Source organism: Cibotium barometz, chromosome 27 (assembly GCF_041138505.1).
Source record: "Cibotium barometz isolate CiBa-2024 chromosome 27, ASM4113850v1, whole genome shotgun sequence".
NCBI lineage: Eukaryota > Viridiplantae > Streptophyta > Polypodiopsida > Cyatheales > Cibotiaceae > Cibotium > Cibotium barometz.
In genome coordinates, this window is record NC_141072.1 from 40,444,288 (window position 1) to 40,461,559 (window position 17,272).

The following is a 17,272-nucleotide window of genomic DNA, read 5'->3' on the forward strand; positions in this document are numbered from 1 at the left end:
CTCACTCAATCAATTCTGACTCACTCAATCAATTCTGACTCACTCAATCAATTCTGTCAATTCTGACTCAATCAAATCTGACTCGGACACTCAATCAATTTTGACTCAATCAATTCTAACTCAATCAATCAATTCTGACTCAATTCTGACTCAATCAATCAATTCTGACTCAATCAATCAATTCTGACTCAATTCTGACTCAATCAATCAATTCTGACTCAATCAATTCTGACTCAATCAATCAATTCTGACTCAATCAATTCTGACTCAATCAATTCTGACTCAATCAATTCTGACTCAATCAATCAGTCCTGACTCAATTAATTCTGAGTCAATCAAATTTTGACTCAATCAATTCTGACTCAATCAATTGTAACTCAATCAATGAATTCTGACTCAATCAATTCTAACTCAATCAATCAATTCTGACTCAATCAATTCTGACTCAATCAATCAATTCTGACTAAATCAATCAATTCTGACTAAATCAATCAATTCTGACTCAATCAATCAATTCTGACTCAATTCTGACTCAATCAATTCTGACTCAATCAATAATCAATTCTGACTCAATCAATCAATTCTGACTCACTCAATCAATTCTGACTCACTCAATCAATTCTGACTCAATCAATTCTGACTCAGACTCAATCAATTCTGACTCAATCAATTCTGACTTAATCAATCATTTCTGACTCAATCAATTCTGACTCAATCAATTCTGACTCAATCAATCAATTCTGACTAAATCAATCAATTCTGACTCAATCAATTCTGACTAAATCAATCAATTCTGACTAAATCAATCAATCAATTCTGACTAAATCAATCAATTCTGACTCAATCAATTCTAACTCAATCAATTCTGACTCAATCAATCATCAATTCAGACTCAATCAATCAATTCTGACTCTGACTCAATCAATTCTAACTCAATCAATTCTGACTCTGACAATTCTTACTCTGACACAATCAATCAATTCTGACTCTGACAATTCTGACTCTTACTCAATCAATTCTTACTCTGACTCAATTAATTTTGACTCTGACTCAATCAATTCTGACTCAATCAATCAATTCTCACTCTGACTCAATCAATTCTTGCTCAGACTCAATCAATTCTTACTCAGACTCAATCAATCAATTCTGACTCAATCAACTCAGACTCAATCAATCAATTCTGACTCAATCAATTCTGACTCAATCAATCAATTCTGACTCAATCAATCAATTCTGACTCAGACAATCAATTCTGACTCAATCAATCAATTCTGACTCAATCAATTCTGACTCAATCAATCAATCCATTCTGACTCAATCAATCAATTCTGACTCAATCAATCATTTCTGACTCAATCAATTATGACTCAATCAATCAATTCTGACTAAATCAATCAATTCTGACTCAATCAATCAATCAATTCTGACTAAATCAATCAATTCTGACTCAATCAATTCTGACTCAATCAATTCTAACTCAATCAATCATCAATTCTGACTCAATCAATCATCAATTCTGACTCAATCAATCAATTCTGACTCTGACTCAATCAATTCTAACTCAGTCAATTCTGACTCTGACAATTCTTACTCTGACACAATCTGACAATTCTGACTCTATCTCAATCAATTCTTACTCTGACTCAATCAATTCTAACTCTGACTCAATCAGTTCGGACTCAATCAATCAATTCTCACTCTGACTCAATCAATTCTTGCTCAGACTCAATCAATTCTTACTCAGACTCAATCAATCAATTCTGACTCAATCAACTCAGACTCAATCAATCAATTCTGACTCAATCAATTCTGACTCAATCAATCAATTCTGACTCAATCAATCAATTCTGACTCAATCAATCAATTCTGACTCAATCAATCAATTCTGACTCAGACAATCAATTCTGACTCAATCAATCAATTCTGACTCAATCAATTCTGACTCAATCAATCAATCCATTATGACTCAATCAATTCTGACTCAATCAATCAATCAATCAATCCATTCTGACTCAATCAATCCATTCTCAATCAATCAATCAATTTTGACTCAATCAATCAATCAATTCTGACTCAATCAATCAATCAATCAATTCTGACTCTGACTCAATCAATCAATTTTGACTCTGACTCAATCAATCAATCAATCAATTGTGACTCTGACTCAATCAATTCTTACTCAATCAATTCTGACTCACTCAATCAATTCTGACTCACTCAATCAATTCTGACTCACTCAATCAATTTGACTCACTCAATCAATTCTGACTCACTCAATCAATTCTGACTCACTCAATTCTGACTCACTCAATCAATTCTGACTCACTCAATCAATTCTGACTCACTCAATCAATTCTGTCAATTCTGACTCAATCAAATCTGACTCGGACACTCAATCAATTTTGACTCAATCAATTCTAACTCAATCAATCAATTCTGACTCAATTCTGACTCAATCAATCAATTCTGACTCAATCAATCAATTCTGACTCAATTCTGACTCAATCAATTCTGACTCAATCAATCAATTCTGACTCAATCAATTCTGACTCAATCAATCAATTCTGACTCAATCAATTCTGACTCAATCAATTCTGACTCAATCAATCAGTCCTGACTCAATTAATTCTGAGTCAATCAAATTTTGACTCAATCAATTCTGACTCAATCAATTGTAACTCAATCAATGAATTCTGACTCAATCAATTCTAACTCAATCAATCAATTCTGACTCAATCAATTCTGACTCAATCAATCAATTCTGACTAAATCAATCAATTCTGACTAAATGAATCAATTCTGACTAAATCAATCAATTCTGACTCAATCAATCAATTCTGACTCAATTCTGACTCAATCAATTCTGACTCAATCAATAATCAATTCTGACTCAATCAATCAATTCTGACTCACTCAATCAATTCTGACTCACTCAATCAATTCTGACTCAATCAATTCTGACTCAGACTCAATCAATTCTGACTCAATCAATAATCAATTCTGACTCAATCAATCAATTCTGACTCACTCAATCAATTCTGACTCACTCAATCAATTCTGACTCAATCAATTCTGACTCAGACTCAATCAATTCTGACTCAATCAATTCTGACTTAATCAATCATTTCTGACTCAATCAATTCTGACTCAATCAATTCTGACTCAATCAATCAATTCTGACTAAATCAATCAATTCTGACTCAATCAATTCTGACTAAATCAATCAATTCTGACTAAATCAATCAATCAATTCTGACTAAATCAATCAATTCTGACTCAATCAATTCTAACTCAATCAATTCTGACTTAATCAATCATCAATTCTGGCTCAATCAATCATCAATTCTGACTCAATCAATCATCAATTCTGACTCAATCAATCAATTCTGACTCTGACTCAATCAATTCTAACTCAATCAATTCTGACTCAGACAATTCTGACTCTAACACAATCAATCAATTCTAACTCTGACAATTCTGACTCTGACTCAATTTTCTCTGACTCTGACTCAATCAATTCTGACTCAGACTCAATCAATCAATTCTGACACTCTGACTCAATCAATTCTGGCTCAGACTCAATCAATTCTGACTCAGACTCAATCACTTCTGACTCAGACTCAATCAATCAATTCTGACTCAATCAATCAATTCTGACTCAATCAATTCTGACTCAATCAATTCTGACTCAATCAATCAATTCTGACTCAGACTCAATCAATTCTGACTCAATTAATCCTTTCTGACTCAATCAATTTTGACTCAATCAATCAATCCATTCTGACTCAATCAATTCTCACTCACTCAATCAATCGATCAATCCATTCTGACTCAATCAATCCATTCTCAATCAATCAATCAATTCTTACTCAATCAATCAATCAATTCTGACTCAATCAATCAATCAATCAAATCTGACTCTGACTCAATCAATCAATTTTGACTCAATCAATCAATTTTGACTCTGACTCAATCAATCAATCAATCAATTGTGACTCTGACTCAATCAATTCTTACTCAATCAATTCTGACTCACTCAATCAATTCTGACTCAATCAATTCTGACTCACTCAATCAATTTCTCACTCAATCAATTCTGACTCACTCAATCAATTCTGACTCACTCAATCAATTCTGACTCAATCAAATCTGACTCGGACTTAATCAATTCTGACTCAATCAATTCTGACTCAATCAATCAATCAATTCTGACTCAATCAATCAGTTCTCACTCAATCAATCGATCAATTCTGACTCAATCAATCAATTCTGACTCAATCAATCAATTTTGACTCAATCAATTAGTCCTGACTCAATCAATTCTGACTCAATCAAATTCTGACTCAATCAATTCTGACTCAATCAAATTCTGACTCAATCAATTCTGACTCAATCAATCAATCCTGACTCAATCAATTTTGACTCAATCAATTCTGACTCAATCAATTAATCCTGACTCAATCAATTCTCACTCAATCAATCCATTCTGACTCAATCAATCAATCCTGACTCAATTCTGACTCAATCAATCCTGACTCAATCAATTCTAACTCAATCAATCAATTCTTACTCAATCAATCAATCCTGACTCAATTCTGACTCAATCAATTCTGACTCAATCAATCAATTCCCACTCAATCAATCAATTCTGACTCAGACTCAATCAATTCTAACTCAATCAATCAATTCTGACTCAATCAATTCTCACTCAATCAATCAATCCATTCTAACGCAATCAATTCTGACTCAATCAATCCATTCTGACTCAATCAATTCTGACACAATCAATCAATCAATTCTGACTCAATCAATCAATCAATTCTGACTTAATCAATCAATCAATCAATTCTGACTCAATCAATCAATTCTGACTCTGACTCAATCAATTCTGACGCAATCAATCAATTTCTGACTCAATCAATTTTAACTCAATCAATTCTGACTCACTCAATCAATTCTGACTCACTCAATCATATCTGACTCACTCAATCAATTCTGGCTCACTCAATCATATCTGACTCACTCACTCAATTCTGACTCAATCAATTCTGACTCACTCAATTCTGACTCACTCAATCAATTTTGACTCAATCAATTCTGACTCAATCAAATCTAACTCAGACTTAGTCAATTCTGACTCAATTAATCAATCAATTCTGACTCAATCAATCAATTCTGACTCAATCAATCAATCAATTCTTACGCAATTCTGACTCAATCAATCAATTCTGACTCAATTAATCAATTCTGACTCAATCATTCAATTCTGACTCAATCAATCAATCAATAAATCAATCAATTCTGACTCAATCAATTCTGACTCAATCAATCAGTCCTCACTCAATCAATTCTGACTCAATCGAATTCTGACTCAATCAATTCTCTGACTCAATCAATCAATCCTGACTCAATCAATTCTGACTCAATCAAATTCTGACTCAATCAATCAATCCTCCTGACTCAATCAATTCTGACTCAATCAATCAATTCAGACTCAATCAATCAATCCTGACTCAATCCTGACTCAATCAATCAATCTTGACTCAATCAATTCTAACTCAATCAATCAATTCTGACTCAATCAATCAATCCTGACTCAATTCTGACTCAATCAATTCTGACTCAATCATTCTTATTCAATCAATTCTAACTCAATCAATCAATTCTGACTCAATCAATTCTGACTCAATCAATTGTGACAATCAATTCTGACTCAATCAATTCTGACTCAATCAATTGTGACAATCAATTCTGACTCAATCAATTCTGACTCAATCAATCATCAATTCTGACTCAATCAATCAATTGTGACTCTGACTCAATCAATTCTGACTCAATCAATTTTGACTCTCACTCAATCAATTTTGACTCAATCAATTCTGACTCAATCAATTCTGACTCTGATACAATCAATCAATTCTGACTCTGACTCAATCAATTCTGACTCAATCAATCAATTCTGACTTTGACTCAATCAATCCTGGCTCAGACTCAATCAATTTTGACTCAGACTCAATCAATCAATTCTGACTCATTCAATCAATTCTGACTCATTCAATCAATTCTGACTCAAACTCAATCAATTCTGACTCAATCAAATTCTGACTCAATCAATCAATCAATTCTGACTCAATCAATCCTGACTCAATCAATCAATCAATTCTGACTCAATCAATCAATCAATTCTGACTTAATCAATCAATCAATCAATTCTGACTCTGACTCAATCAATCAATTCTGACTCTAACTCAATCAATCAATTCTGACTCTGACTCAATCAATTCTGACTCACTCAATTAATTCTGACTCAATCAATTCTGACTCACTCAATCAATTTCTGACTCAATCAATTTTGACTCAATCTATTCTGACTTAATCAATTCTGACTCACTCAATCAATTCTGACTCACTAAATCAATTCTGACTCAATCAATTCTGGCTCAATCAATTCTGACTCACTCAATCAATTCTGACTCACTCAATCAATTCTGACTCAATCAATCAATTCTGACTCACTCAATCAATTCTGACTCACTCAATCAATTCTGACTCAATCAATTCTAACTCACTCAATTCTGACTCACTCAATCAATTCTGACTCAATCAATTCTGACTCAATCAATTCTGGAATCAATCAAATTCTGACTCAATCAATTCTGACTCAATCAATTCTGACTCAATCAATTCTGACTCAATCAAATCTGACTCAATTAAATCTGACTCAATCAATTCTGACTCAATCAATTCTGACTCAATCAAATCTGACTCAATCAAATCTGACTCAATAAATTCTGACTCAATCAATTCTGACTCAATTCTGACTCAATCAATTCTGACTAAATCATTCTGACTCAATCATTTCTGACTCAATCAATTCTAACTCAATCAATTCTGACTCAATCAATTCTGACTCAATCAATTCTGACTCAATCAATCAATTCTGACTCAATAAATCAATCAATTCTGACTCAATGAATCAATTCTGACTCAATCAATTCTGACTCAATCAATTTTGACTCAATCAATTCTAACTCAATCAATTCTGAGTCAATCAATTCTGACTAAATCAATCAATTCCTGACTCATTCAATTCTGACTCAATCAATCATCAATTCTGACTCAATCAATCAATTCTGACTCTGACTCAATCAATTCTAACTCAATCAATTCTGACTCTGATAATTCTGACTCTGACACAATCAATCAATTCTGACTCTGATAATTTTTACTTTGACTCAATCAATTCTGACTCTGACTCAATCAATTCTAACTCAATCAATCAATTCTGACTCTGACTCAGACTCAATCAATTCTGACTCAGACTCAATCAATCAATTCTGACTCAATCAATCAATTCTGACTTAGACTCAATCAATTCTGACTCAATCAATTCTGACTCAATCAATTCTGACTCAATTCTGACTCAATCAATTCTGACTAAATCATTCTAACTCAATCAATTCTAACTCAATCAATTCTGACTCAATCAATTCTGACTCAATCAATTCTGATTTAATCAATTCTGACTCAATCAATCAATTCTGACTCAATCAATCAATCAATTCTGACTCAATGAATCAATTCTGACTCAATCAATTCTGACTCAATCAATTCTAACTCAATCAATTCTGAGTCAATCAATTCTGACTAAATCAATCAATTATGACTCAATCAATTGTGACTCAATCAATCATCAATTCTGACTCAATCAATCAATTCTGACTCTGACTCAATCAATTCTAACTCAATCAATTCTGACTCTGATAATTTTGACTCTGACACAATCAATCAATTCTGACTCTGATAATTTTGACTCTGACTCAATCAATTCTAACTCAATCAATCAATTCTGACTCTGACTCAATCAATTCTGGCTCAGACTCAATCAATTCTGACTCAGACTCAATCAATTCTGGCTCAGACTCAATCAATTCTGACTCAGACTCAATCAATCAATTCTGACTCAATCAATCAATTCTGACTCAATCAATTCTGACTCAATCAATCAATACTGACTCAGACTCAATCAATTCTGACTCAATCAATCAATTCTGACTCAATCAATTGTGACTCAATCAATCAATCCATTATGACTCAATCAATCAATCAATCAATCCATTCTGACTTAATCAATCCATTCTCAATCAATCAATCAATTCTGACTCAATCAATCAATCAATCAATTCTGACTCTGACTCAATTAATCAATTCTGACTCAATCTGTCAATTTTTACTCTGACTCAATCAATCAATTGTGACTCTGACTCAATCAATCAATTGTAACTCTGACTCAATCAGTTCTTACTCAATCAATTCTGACTCACTCAATCAATTCTGACTCAATCAATTCTAACTCACTTAATCAATTTCTCACTCAATCAATTCTGACTCAATTAATTCTGACTAAATCAATCAATTCTAACTAAATCAATCAATTCTGACTCAATCAATTCTGACTGAATCAATTCTGACTCAATCAATCAATTCTGACTCAATTCTGACACAATCAATTCTGACTCAATCAATCAGCAATTCTGACTCAATCAATCAATTCTGACTCACTCAATCAATTCTGACTCACTCAATCAATTCTGACTCTGACTCAATCAATTCTGACTCACTCAATCAATCATTTCTGACTCAATCAATCAATCAATTCTGCCTCAGACTCAATCAGTTCTGACTCAATCAATTCTGACTCAATCAATCAATCCATTCTGACTCAATCAATCAATCACTTCTGACTCAATCAATCAATCAATTCTGACTCAATCAATCAATCAATCAATTCTGACTCTGACTCAATCAATCAATTCTGACTCTGACTCAATAAATCAATTTTGACTCAATCAATCAATTCTGACTCTGACTCAATCAATTCTGACTCACTCAATCAATTTTGACTCAATCAATTCTGACTCACTCAATCAATTTCTAACTCAATCAATTCTGACTCAATCAATTCTGACTCACTCAATCATTTCTGACTCACTCAATCAATTCTGACTCACTCAATCAATTCAGTGCTGATTGAATCAGTGTTGATTGAATCAATTTTGACTGAATCAGCACTGATTGAATCAATTCTGATGAGTGAATCAACAATGATTGAATCAATTCTGCAGTGATTGAATCAATTCTCACTGAATCAGTGCTAATTGAATCAATTCTCATTGAATCAGTGCTGATTGAATCAGTGCTGACTGAATCAGTGCTAATTGAATCAATTCTGAATCAGTGCTGATTGAATCAATTCTGACTGAAGCAGTGCTGAGACTGAATATGTGCTGATTGAATCAATTCTGACTGAATCAGCACTGAATCAGTGCTGATTGAATCAATTTTGACTGAATCAGCATTGATTGAATCAATTCGAACTGAATCAGCACTGATTGAATCAATTCTGACTGAATCAAAACTGAATCAGCACTGATTGAATCAATTCTGACTGAATCAGTATTGATTGAATCAATTCTGACTGAATGAGCACTGATTGAATCAATTTTGACTGAATCAGCACTGATTGAATCAATTCTGACTCAATCAATCATTTCTGACTCAATCAATTCTGACTCAATCAATCAATTCTGACTAAATCAATCAATTCTGACTCAATCAATCAATCAATTCTGACTAAATCAATCAATTCTGACTCAATCAATTCTGACTCAATCAATCATCAATTCTGAATCAATCAATCATCAATTCTGACTCAATCAATCAATTCTGACTAAGACTCAATCAATTCTAACTCAATCAATTCTGACTCTGACAATTCTTACTCTGACATAATCAATCAATTCTGACTCTGACAATTCTGACTCTATCTCAATCAATTCTTACTCTGACTTAATCAATTCTGACTCTGACTCAATCAGTTCGGACTCAATCAATCAATTCTCACTCTGACTCAATCAATTCTTGCTCAGACTCAATCAATTCTTACTCAGACTCAATCAATCAATTCTGACTTAATCAACTCAGACTCAATCAATCAATTCTGACCTAATCAATTCTTACTCAATCAATCAATTCTGACTCAATCAATCAATTCTGACTCAGACAATCAATTCTGACTCAATCAATCAATTCTGACTCAATCAATCAATCCATTCTGACTCAATCAATTCTGACTCAATCAATCAATCAATCAATCCATTCTGACTCAATCAATCCATTCTCAATCAATCAATCAATTTTGACTCAATCAATCAATCAATTCTGACTCAATCAATCAATCAATCAATTCTGACTCTGACTCAATCAATCAATTTTGACTCTGACTCAATCAATCAATCAATCAATTGTGACTCTGACTCAATCAATTCTTACTCAATCAATTCTTACTCACTCAATCAATTCTGTCAATTCTGACTCAATCAAATCTGACTCGGACACTCAATCAATTTTGACTCAATCAATTCTAACTCAATCAATCAATTCTGACTCAATTCTGACTCAATCAATCAATTCTGACTCAATCAATCAATTCTGACTCAATTCTGACTCAATCAATTCTGACTCAATCAATCAATTCTGACTCAATCAGTCCTGACTCAATTAATTCTGACTCAATCAAATTCTGACTCAATCAATTCTGACTCAATCAATTGTAACTCAATCAATGAATTCTGACTCAATCAATTCTAACTCAATCAATCAATTCTGACTCAATCAATTCTGATTGAATCAATTCTGACTCAATCAATTCTGACTCAATCAATCAATTCTGACTAAATCAATCAATTCTGACTAAATCAATCAATTCTGACTAAATCAATCAATTCTGACTCAATCAATCAATTCTGACTCAATCAATTCTGACTCGATCAATAATCAATTCTGACTCAATCAATCAATTCTGACTCACTCAATCAATTCTGACTCACTCAATCAATTCTGACTCAATCAATTCTGACTCAGACTCAATCAATTCTGACTCAATCAATTCTGACTCAATCAATCATTTCTGACTCAATCAATTCTGACTCAATCATTCTGACTCAATCAATCAATTCTAACTAAATCAATCAATTCTGACTCAATCAATTCTGACTAAATCAATCAATTCTGACTAAATCAATCAATCAATTCTGACTAAATCAATCAATTCTGACTCAATCAATTTTGACTTAATCAATCATCAATTCTGACTCAATCAATCATCAATTCTGACTCAATCAATCATCAATTCTGACTCAATCAATCAATTCTGACTCTGACTCAATCAATTCTAACTCAATCAATTCTGACTCTGACAATTCTGACTCTGACACAATCAATCAATTCTAACTCTGACAATTCTGACTCTGACTCAATGTTTTCTGACTCTGACTCAATCAATTCTGACTCAGACTCAATCAATCAATTCTGACACTCTGACTCAATCAATTCTGGCTCAGACTCAATCAATTCTGACTCAGACTCAATCACTTCTGACTCAGACTCAATCAATCAATTCTGACTCAATCAATCAATTCTGACTCAATCAATTCTGACTCGATCAATTTTGACTCAATCAATCAATTCTGACTCAGACTCAATCAATTCTGACTCAATCAATCAATTCTGACTCAATCAATTTTGACTCAATTTATCAATCCATTCTGACAATCAATTCTCACTCACTCAATTTCGTCACCTGCTACTATCTCTTCGACAATACACCCCTCCTCTTCACCACTACCGCCGCCACCGGCCCATCGCCAGCTCCGGCCAGCAGCATCTCGCCGACCGGCACTATTGGCTTCCCCAATACCCCCTCGCAAGGTACGGCGCTGCAATATAGCATAGCTCTCCTAATTCTCCGAAAATCCTAACCTCCTTGTTACTTCTTTATACTCCTCATATAGTACAAAGCAAAAAACGAAGCACAGTTCCAATCATTGTGGGAGTTGCGCTGGGCGTTTTCCTGCTTCTTGCGGCTACAGCTGCCCTAGCCCTGTGCTTTGCCAGGCGAAAGCGAACGGCCAAGCTAGCACAACAATTTAAAACAACAGGTTTGGTTTGACGTGTTTGTTCATGAAATATTATGTTTGGTGGCACGCCATATTATTATTCAGTCCTAACACGCAATCTAGTTAGTTCTTGATTCTTAAATTCCATACAGACACGGGCTACGATGCGCTGCCATTCAAATTTCGACAAGGGGCAACAAAATTCTCCCTTGAGGAGCTACGAGAAGCAACCGATGATTTCCATCCCAGAAATAAGCTCGGAGAAGGTGGCTTTGGTCCCGTCTATAAGGTTTGCTTACCTTCCGTTTGTTAATAAAACTGAAAGTATACTAATTTCTAAAGTTGTACATATCTTTATCCCAGTAGACGATTATAATTTCTCTTCACCATAGGAGTAAGAAGTCCTTAAAGCTAGACCTGAAATTCCCTAATCATTTACTTTAAGTGAAAGTGGATAGGAGGAACGGTGTGTTGCGTGTTGAATAGGAAAAAACATAGGCTTAAAGTGATTTATGTGCTAGAATTGTAAACCGAGAAAATGAAATCATGAAGATTTCCACTTTCTATAGACTACCACTAGTGTAATAAACATATGCTCAGAGTAGAGATTATCATCATCATTGTTGGCATGGAGGAAAGGATCTCATCATTGTTGGCATGGAGGAAAGGAACTCGGGAAATCTAACACACAAACACGCTATAACACACAAACTTGACTAAAATAGGGCACCAACATCAAAATTTGGTATTAATTCATGAACAATATTCCTTACTCCTTAAGTTTGCCTTAGAGTTTGGCTTAATCAATCCTTACATTTAAGTTGCCTTAGGAAACAATTTTTTTTAATGGGCACATGACAAGTGGATTTAATACACATGGGAAATCCTCTCTCTCTCTCTCTCTCTCTCTCTCTCTCTCTCTCTCTCACAGTTTTGGTCTCATAGGCATTATGGCCTCTTAGAGACGTTAATACATCATTTCCCTCTCTCTATACATACATACATATATATATGTACTTGCTTCTATAGATGTCCAACACAAGGCCTTGTGAGCCAGTTCTCTCTCTCTCTCTCTCTCTCTCTCTCTCTCTCTCTCTCTCTCTCTCTCTCTCGCCCCATTTGTAAGGAGACCGGGCATTAGGGTAGCATGAGAGTAGGACAATGTAGGCATGGAGTGAATCAGCAAGAAGAGGAGGAGGAGGAAGGCAAAGGAGGGGGTAGGAGGAGGAGGAGGATAAAGAGGAGGAGGAGAAGAAAAAGGGGATGAGGAGGAGGAGGAGGGTGGGAAAAAGTAGGGCGATTAGGGAGATGTAGGACCAAGGAGAAGCAGGAGGGGAGGGGTTTTCAACCTTTATATTAAGGTTAAAAATCTTAGCTTATCAATAATTAGTCAGTTTAATTAGCTAATACCCTTAGTGTGAACACACACCTTCTGAGTGAAATGAAAGACCTATGTTTAAATCAGCAATATATGGTGGAAGTAAAGAATGTCATAGCTATTCTCTCTCAAACTATGTGGCTGTAGACTATGAGGTTGTTGTGGAGTCATAGATCCCGATGTGATCCTAGGCCTTGGTCTATCACTATTCTTTACGATAAACGAAATTAAATATGATTAGGTTTATTTTTTTTAATGGTCGTCATGCTGGTTGGCAATTTCAATCGTGTCAAATAAACCTAATAGTTTCACATGCCATCAAAGAATACTCTAAATCTTATGAAAACATTAAAAATTTGGGAGCATCCCATCATTTTGAAGGGAGACGTTGCCTATAAAAAATCAACCTTACATATGATCACATCAAACTATCATGAGTGTATCCACAATCCCAATACATTATGTGGTTTACATACCATCCAAAAGCCCACTTTGTTAGTTGTTAGCCCCCAAAAAGGGTGAGAAATCTCCCCAATTTCTTAGCTGTTAGCCTTAAAAAAGAGGAGAAATCTCTCCCACCCATCCCTTATGGATGGGGGGCCTCCCCCTCCCATCCCCTATGTGGCTGATTTTTAGCTATTACTAGAGAAAAAAAGGGGGTGTGTGGAAGCTCGACTTATGTGTGAGCATGCGTGCGTGTTTGAGAGAGAGAGAGAGGGAGGAAGAGAGAGAGAGAGAGAGAGAGAGAGAGAGAGATGTGATGGCCTTTAAAGGATTTTAATGATGCATGCATCATAGAGAGGTTACAAGTAAACACAAACATATATTTTGAACTTGGAGAGTGAGAGCATAACATCCTAATTAACATATAGTATAATTTAAGGCCTTCTTCTTTATTACTTTTAGTAATTTAGGATGAATGAACTTATAATTTAAGATTAAGGTTGATCTTGTTAATTTGGAAGCACTAACTACAGTTTTGTTTGGATATTTCCAAATGCTACTTATAAACATTTTTGTTTCATAAAAAAAAAAGTTATCTTTATTGTTATTAAATACATAAATGTGTACTTGAAGGACATCACTAAGGTTCAAAGCCCAAACTATCATCAGTTTTAATAGGTGTAGACATAATGGCTTTAAAATTAAAGCATCCTCATAAATATTTACAACCACTACATTTATTTGCTAGTGAGAATAAAAGTTAGTACATAAGTTTTGAAAGAGAAAGTTATAATTTCTTTGTCTCTAATTTTCATATGTTTACTTACATTTACAAAAAGCATATGCATGTCCAATGATTAATAGTGCACTAGTATTAGCAAAGTACTCTCAAGACTAGCATATATAGAAAAAAATCGTCTTTCATTTTGTGGGCATTACATTCAGAATAAGGTTTCAACTATAATTTATTTATATGTACATCTTTCCTTGAATCAGATGGCATTACCTGTAATAAGTCTACTTCTTTCAGGGAATTTTGAAGACTCAAAGGGAAGTTGCAATCAAAAAGCTTTCTTCTGAAAGTCATCAAGGAAAGACAGAATTCATGAATGAGGTGAACTTGATTACAAACGTGCAACATCGGAACTTGATTCAATTGTTGGGATGTTGTGTGGAAGAATCCAATCGCCTTTTGGTGTATGAGTATCTTCCAAAGCGAAGCTTGGACTTGCTTCTATTTGGTAAGCATCTCCTTCACTAATTAATCCATTTTCTTTTTTCACTAGTTGTAAGCCCCTATTCAATCCATTTTCTTTTTTCACTAGTTGTAAGCCCCTATTCAGCCCATTAGTGGAAACCTATCTTATAATAGTCTCAATATATTAAAATTGAATACTTACATTTTTATAATCCTTGATAATTAGCCCATTAGTGGAAACCTGTCTATTTTCTCGCATGGGGTAATGTAGATGTTGGTGATCATGGAACTGTGTTGGATTGGCGTACTCGATTCGACATAATAGTTGGCATAGCGAGGGGGTTGTGCTACCTCCATGAAGACTCCCATGTTCGGATCGTGCACAGAGATATCAAAGCAAGTAATATTCTGTTGGACGACAACTTAAACCCAAAGATTGCAGATTTTGGTCTAGCAAGGTTTTTTGCGGATGATGTAACGCATCTTACAACAAGAGTGGCGGGCACCATGTAAGTTGCTCGATCATCATGGCTCCCTATGTTGTTTTAAAGGGCAATTAGTGGTGCAATTAGTCCACAAAGTGGTGCTCATCTCTACTAATTAGCTCTTTACATTTGCATTATAGGGGGTACCTTGCGCCAGAGTATGCCATTAATGGCCAACTAACGCATAAGGCAGACGTCTATAGCTTTGGCGTGGTAGCTCTTGAGATCGTGAGCGGGAGGAAGGTCATCCAGCACAGGCTCGAACCAGAAAAGCAACATCTCTTGGAATGACTTGGTTCTTCACTTTACCTTTTCTAGTTTGTTGAATTTCGAAGTGCATTTTGAATTTAATTTTGATTTTTTTGGGGGATGCTTTGGTGGCAGGCATGGGCACTGTACGAGAGGCAACAGCAAGCACAGATTGTGGATGCAAAGCTCGGCAACACAGGTATGGTGAGTGCTGCGGAGGTGATCCGCGTGGTGCATGTGGCCCTTCTGTGCACCCAAACTAGGGCACAGGTGAGGCCGGCCATGTCCCAAGTGTACGCCATGCTGTGTGGCCTATCAGATATCTTGGAGTTGCCCACACGACCAACCATCATTAGCATGGAATCCCCCGACCCCCTCACATCAAGCCCCCCTTCTTCTGCATGGCTCTCCGACCCTTCCCGAATTGCCCCCTCCAATCAGGTCTCCATCTCAGAAATAGAGCCCCGTTAGAGAAGAGGGTCTATCGACCTCGGGTTAAATAAATTGTAACTCCACACTTCTGGTGTGAGAAAGCCCACACTCCACATACGCATGCCCTTTACATCTATAGATGCCACGTGCTCTTTGTGCTCCATCCTTTTTGCGTTGAGTTTGTGGTTAATCTATATCATTCTAGTGATCAAACATTTGTAGCTTGGATGAGGAGGAGGTAGAGAATTCTTGTGTTAAGTTTGTGGTTAATCTATAACTCGATCAAACATTGCGCTTACTACTTAGCTTGGATGAGGAGGTAGAGAATATCCTCGGTGCCTATAGCTCAAACATTGCCGCTTTCATCTTATCTTACTTGCCACTTTCATCTTATCTACTGTTTATTAAAACACAACTTACTCCCTTTCTATGAGAGGAATAAAAGGGGTCAAGGAGAAGAAAGGGAGGTTTTTGGATTTTTGAAATGAAGATGTAAGAAAGGGAGATTTTCGGATTTTTGAAACGAAAATATCAATTTTCACACTCGGTTTCAGGCTTGGGAAAGTATTTTTTGCTGTATGGCTTCTTAGCCCCAGAGGTGCGGTTCACCTACTTGTACTACATAAACCATTTGAGAACACATGTCAAACATCACTATATATTATATAAACAAAGAGTTTCATTAAACTACAACGTGGCAAGAATTTAGAGGTAAAGGAGGCAATTTGAAAGTTCGAGGAGGGGTAGGCTCCTATTTACTCTTAAGAATTTAAAAAATATCAAGCTAAGAATTATATGCGTGCGAAGCATGGGTCAGCCTACTAGTTATTTATAATGAATATTTGAGGGCACGTGGCACACTATATTTGCATATCAAATGTAAACTCACTAATGTCATTGACTTCTTTACTACTAATATACGTGTTTTGGGAATTTCACATAAGACTTTGGTAGAGGTGATGCACGACACACAATCGGGAAACTTTTATGTTGCTACTCGGAGGGATATCTGTCTGCTGATGTTGTTCCTCTATATGAGCAATGGCAGAATTTGATGAGACAATGGGATGCAATCACAATCATTGCATTCACAATCAGCTGCACGTAGAGTTAATCATTGCTAAACTTG

The 17,272-nt window shown here is 35.3% G+C and overlaps 1 protein-coding gene across 1 annotated transcript; it reads left to right on the plus strand.

The window, feature by feature from the left end:
• Positions 1 to 11,633: 11,633 nt before the first annotated feature.
• On the plus strand, positions 11,634 to 16,353 carry LOC147623390 (cold-responsive protein kinase 1-like; the record flags this gene model as incomplete). The annotated part of the gene is made up of 7 exons (XM_086821768.1): positions 11,634 to 11,769; positions 11,853 to 11,999; positions 12,110 to 12,246; positions 14,810 to 15,020; positions 15,249 to 15,486; positions 15,603 to 15,750; positions 15,829 to 16,353. Coding segments are annotated over 7 exons (1,371 nt in total), but the record flags the coding sequence as incomplete, so codon positions are not given.
• Positions 16,354 to 17,272: the final 919 nt, after the last annotated feature.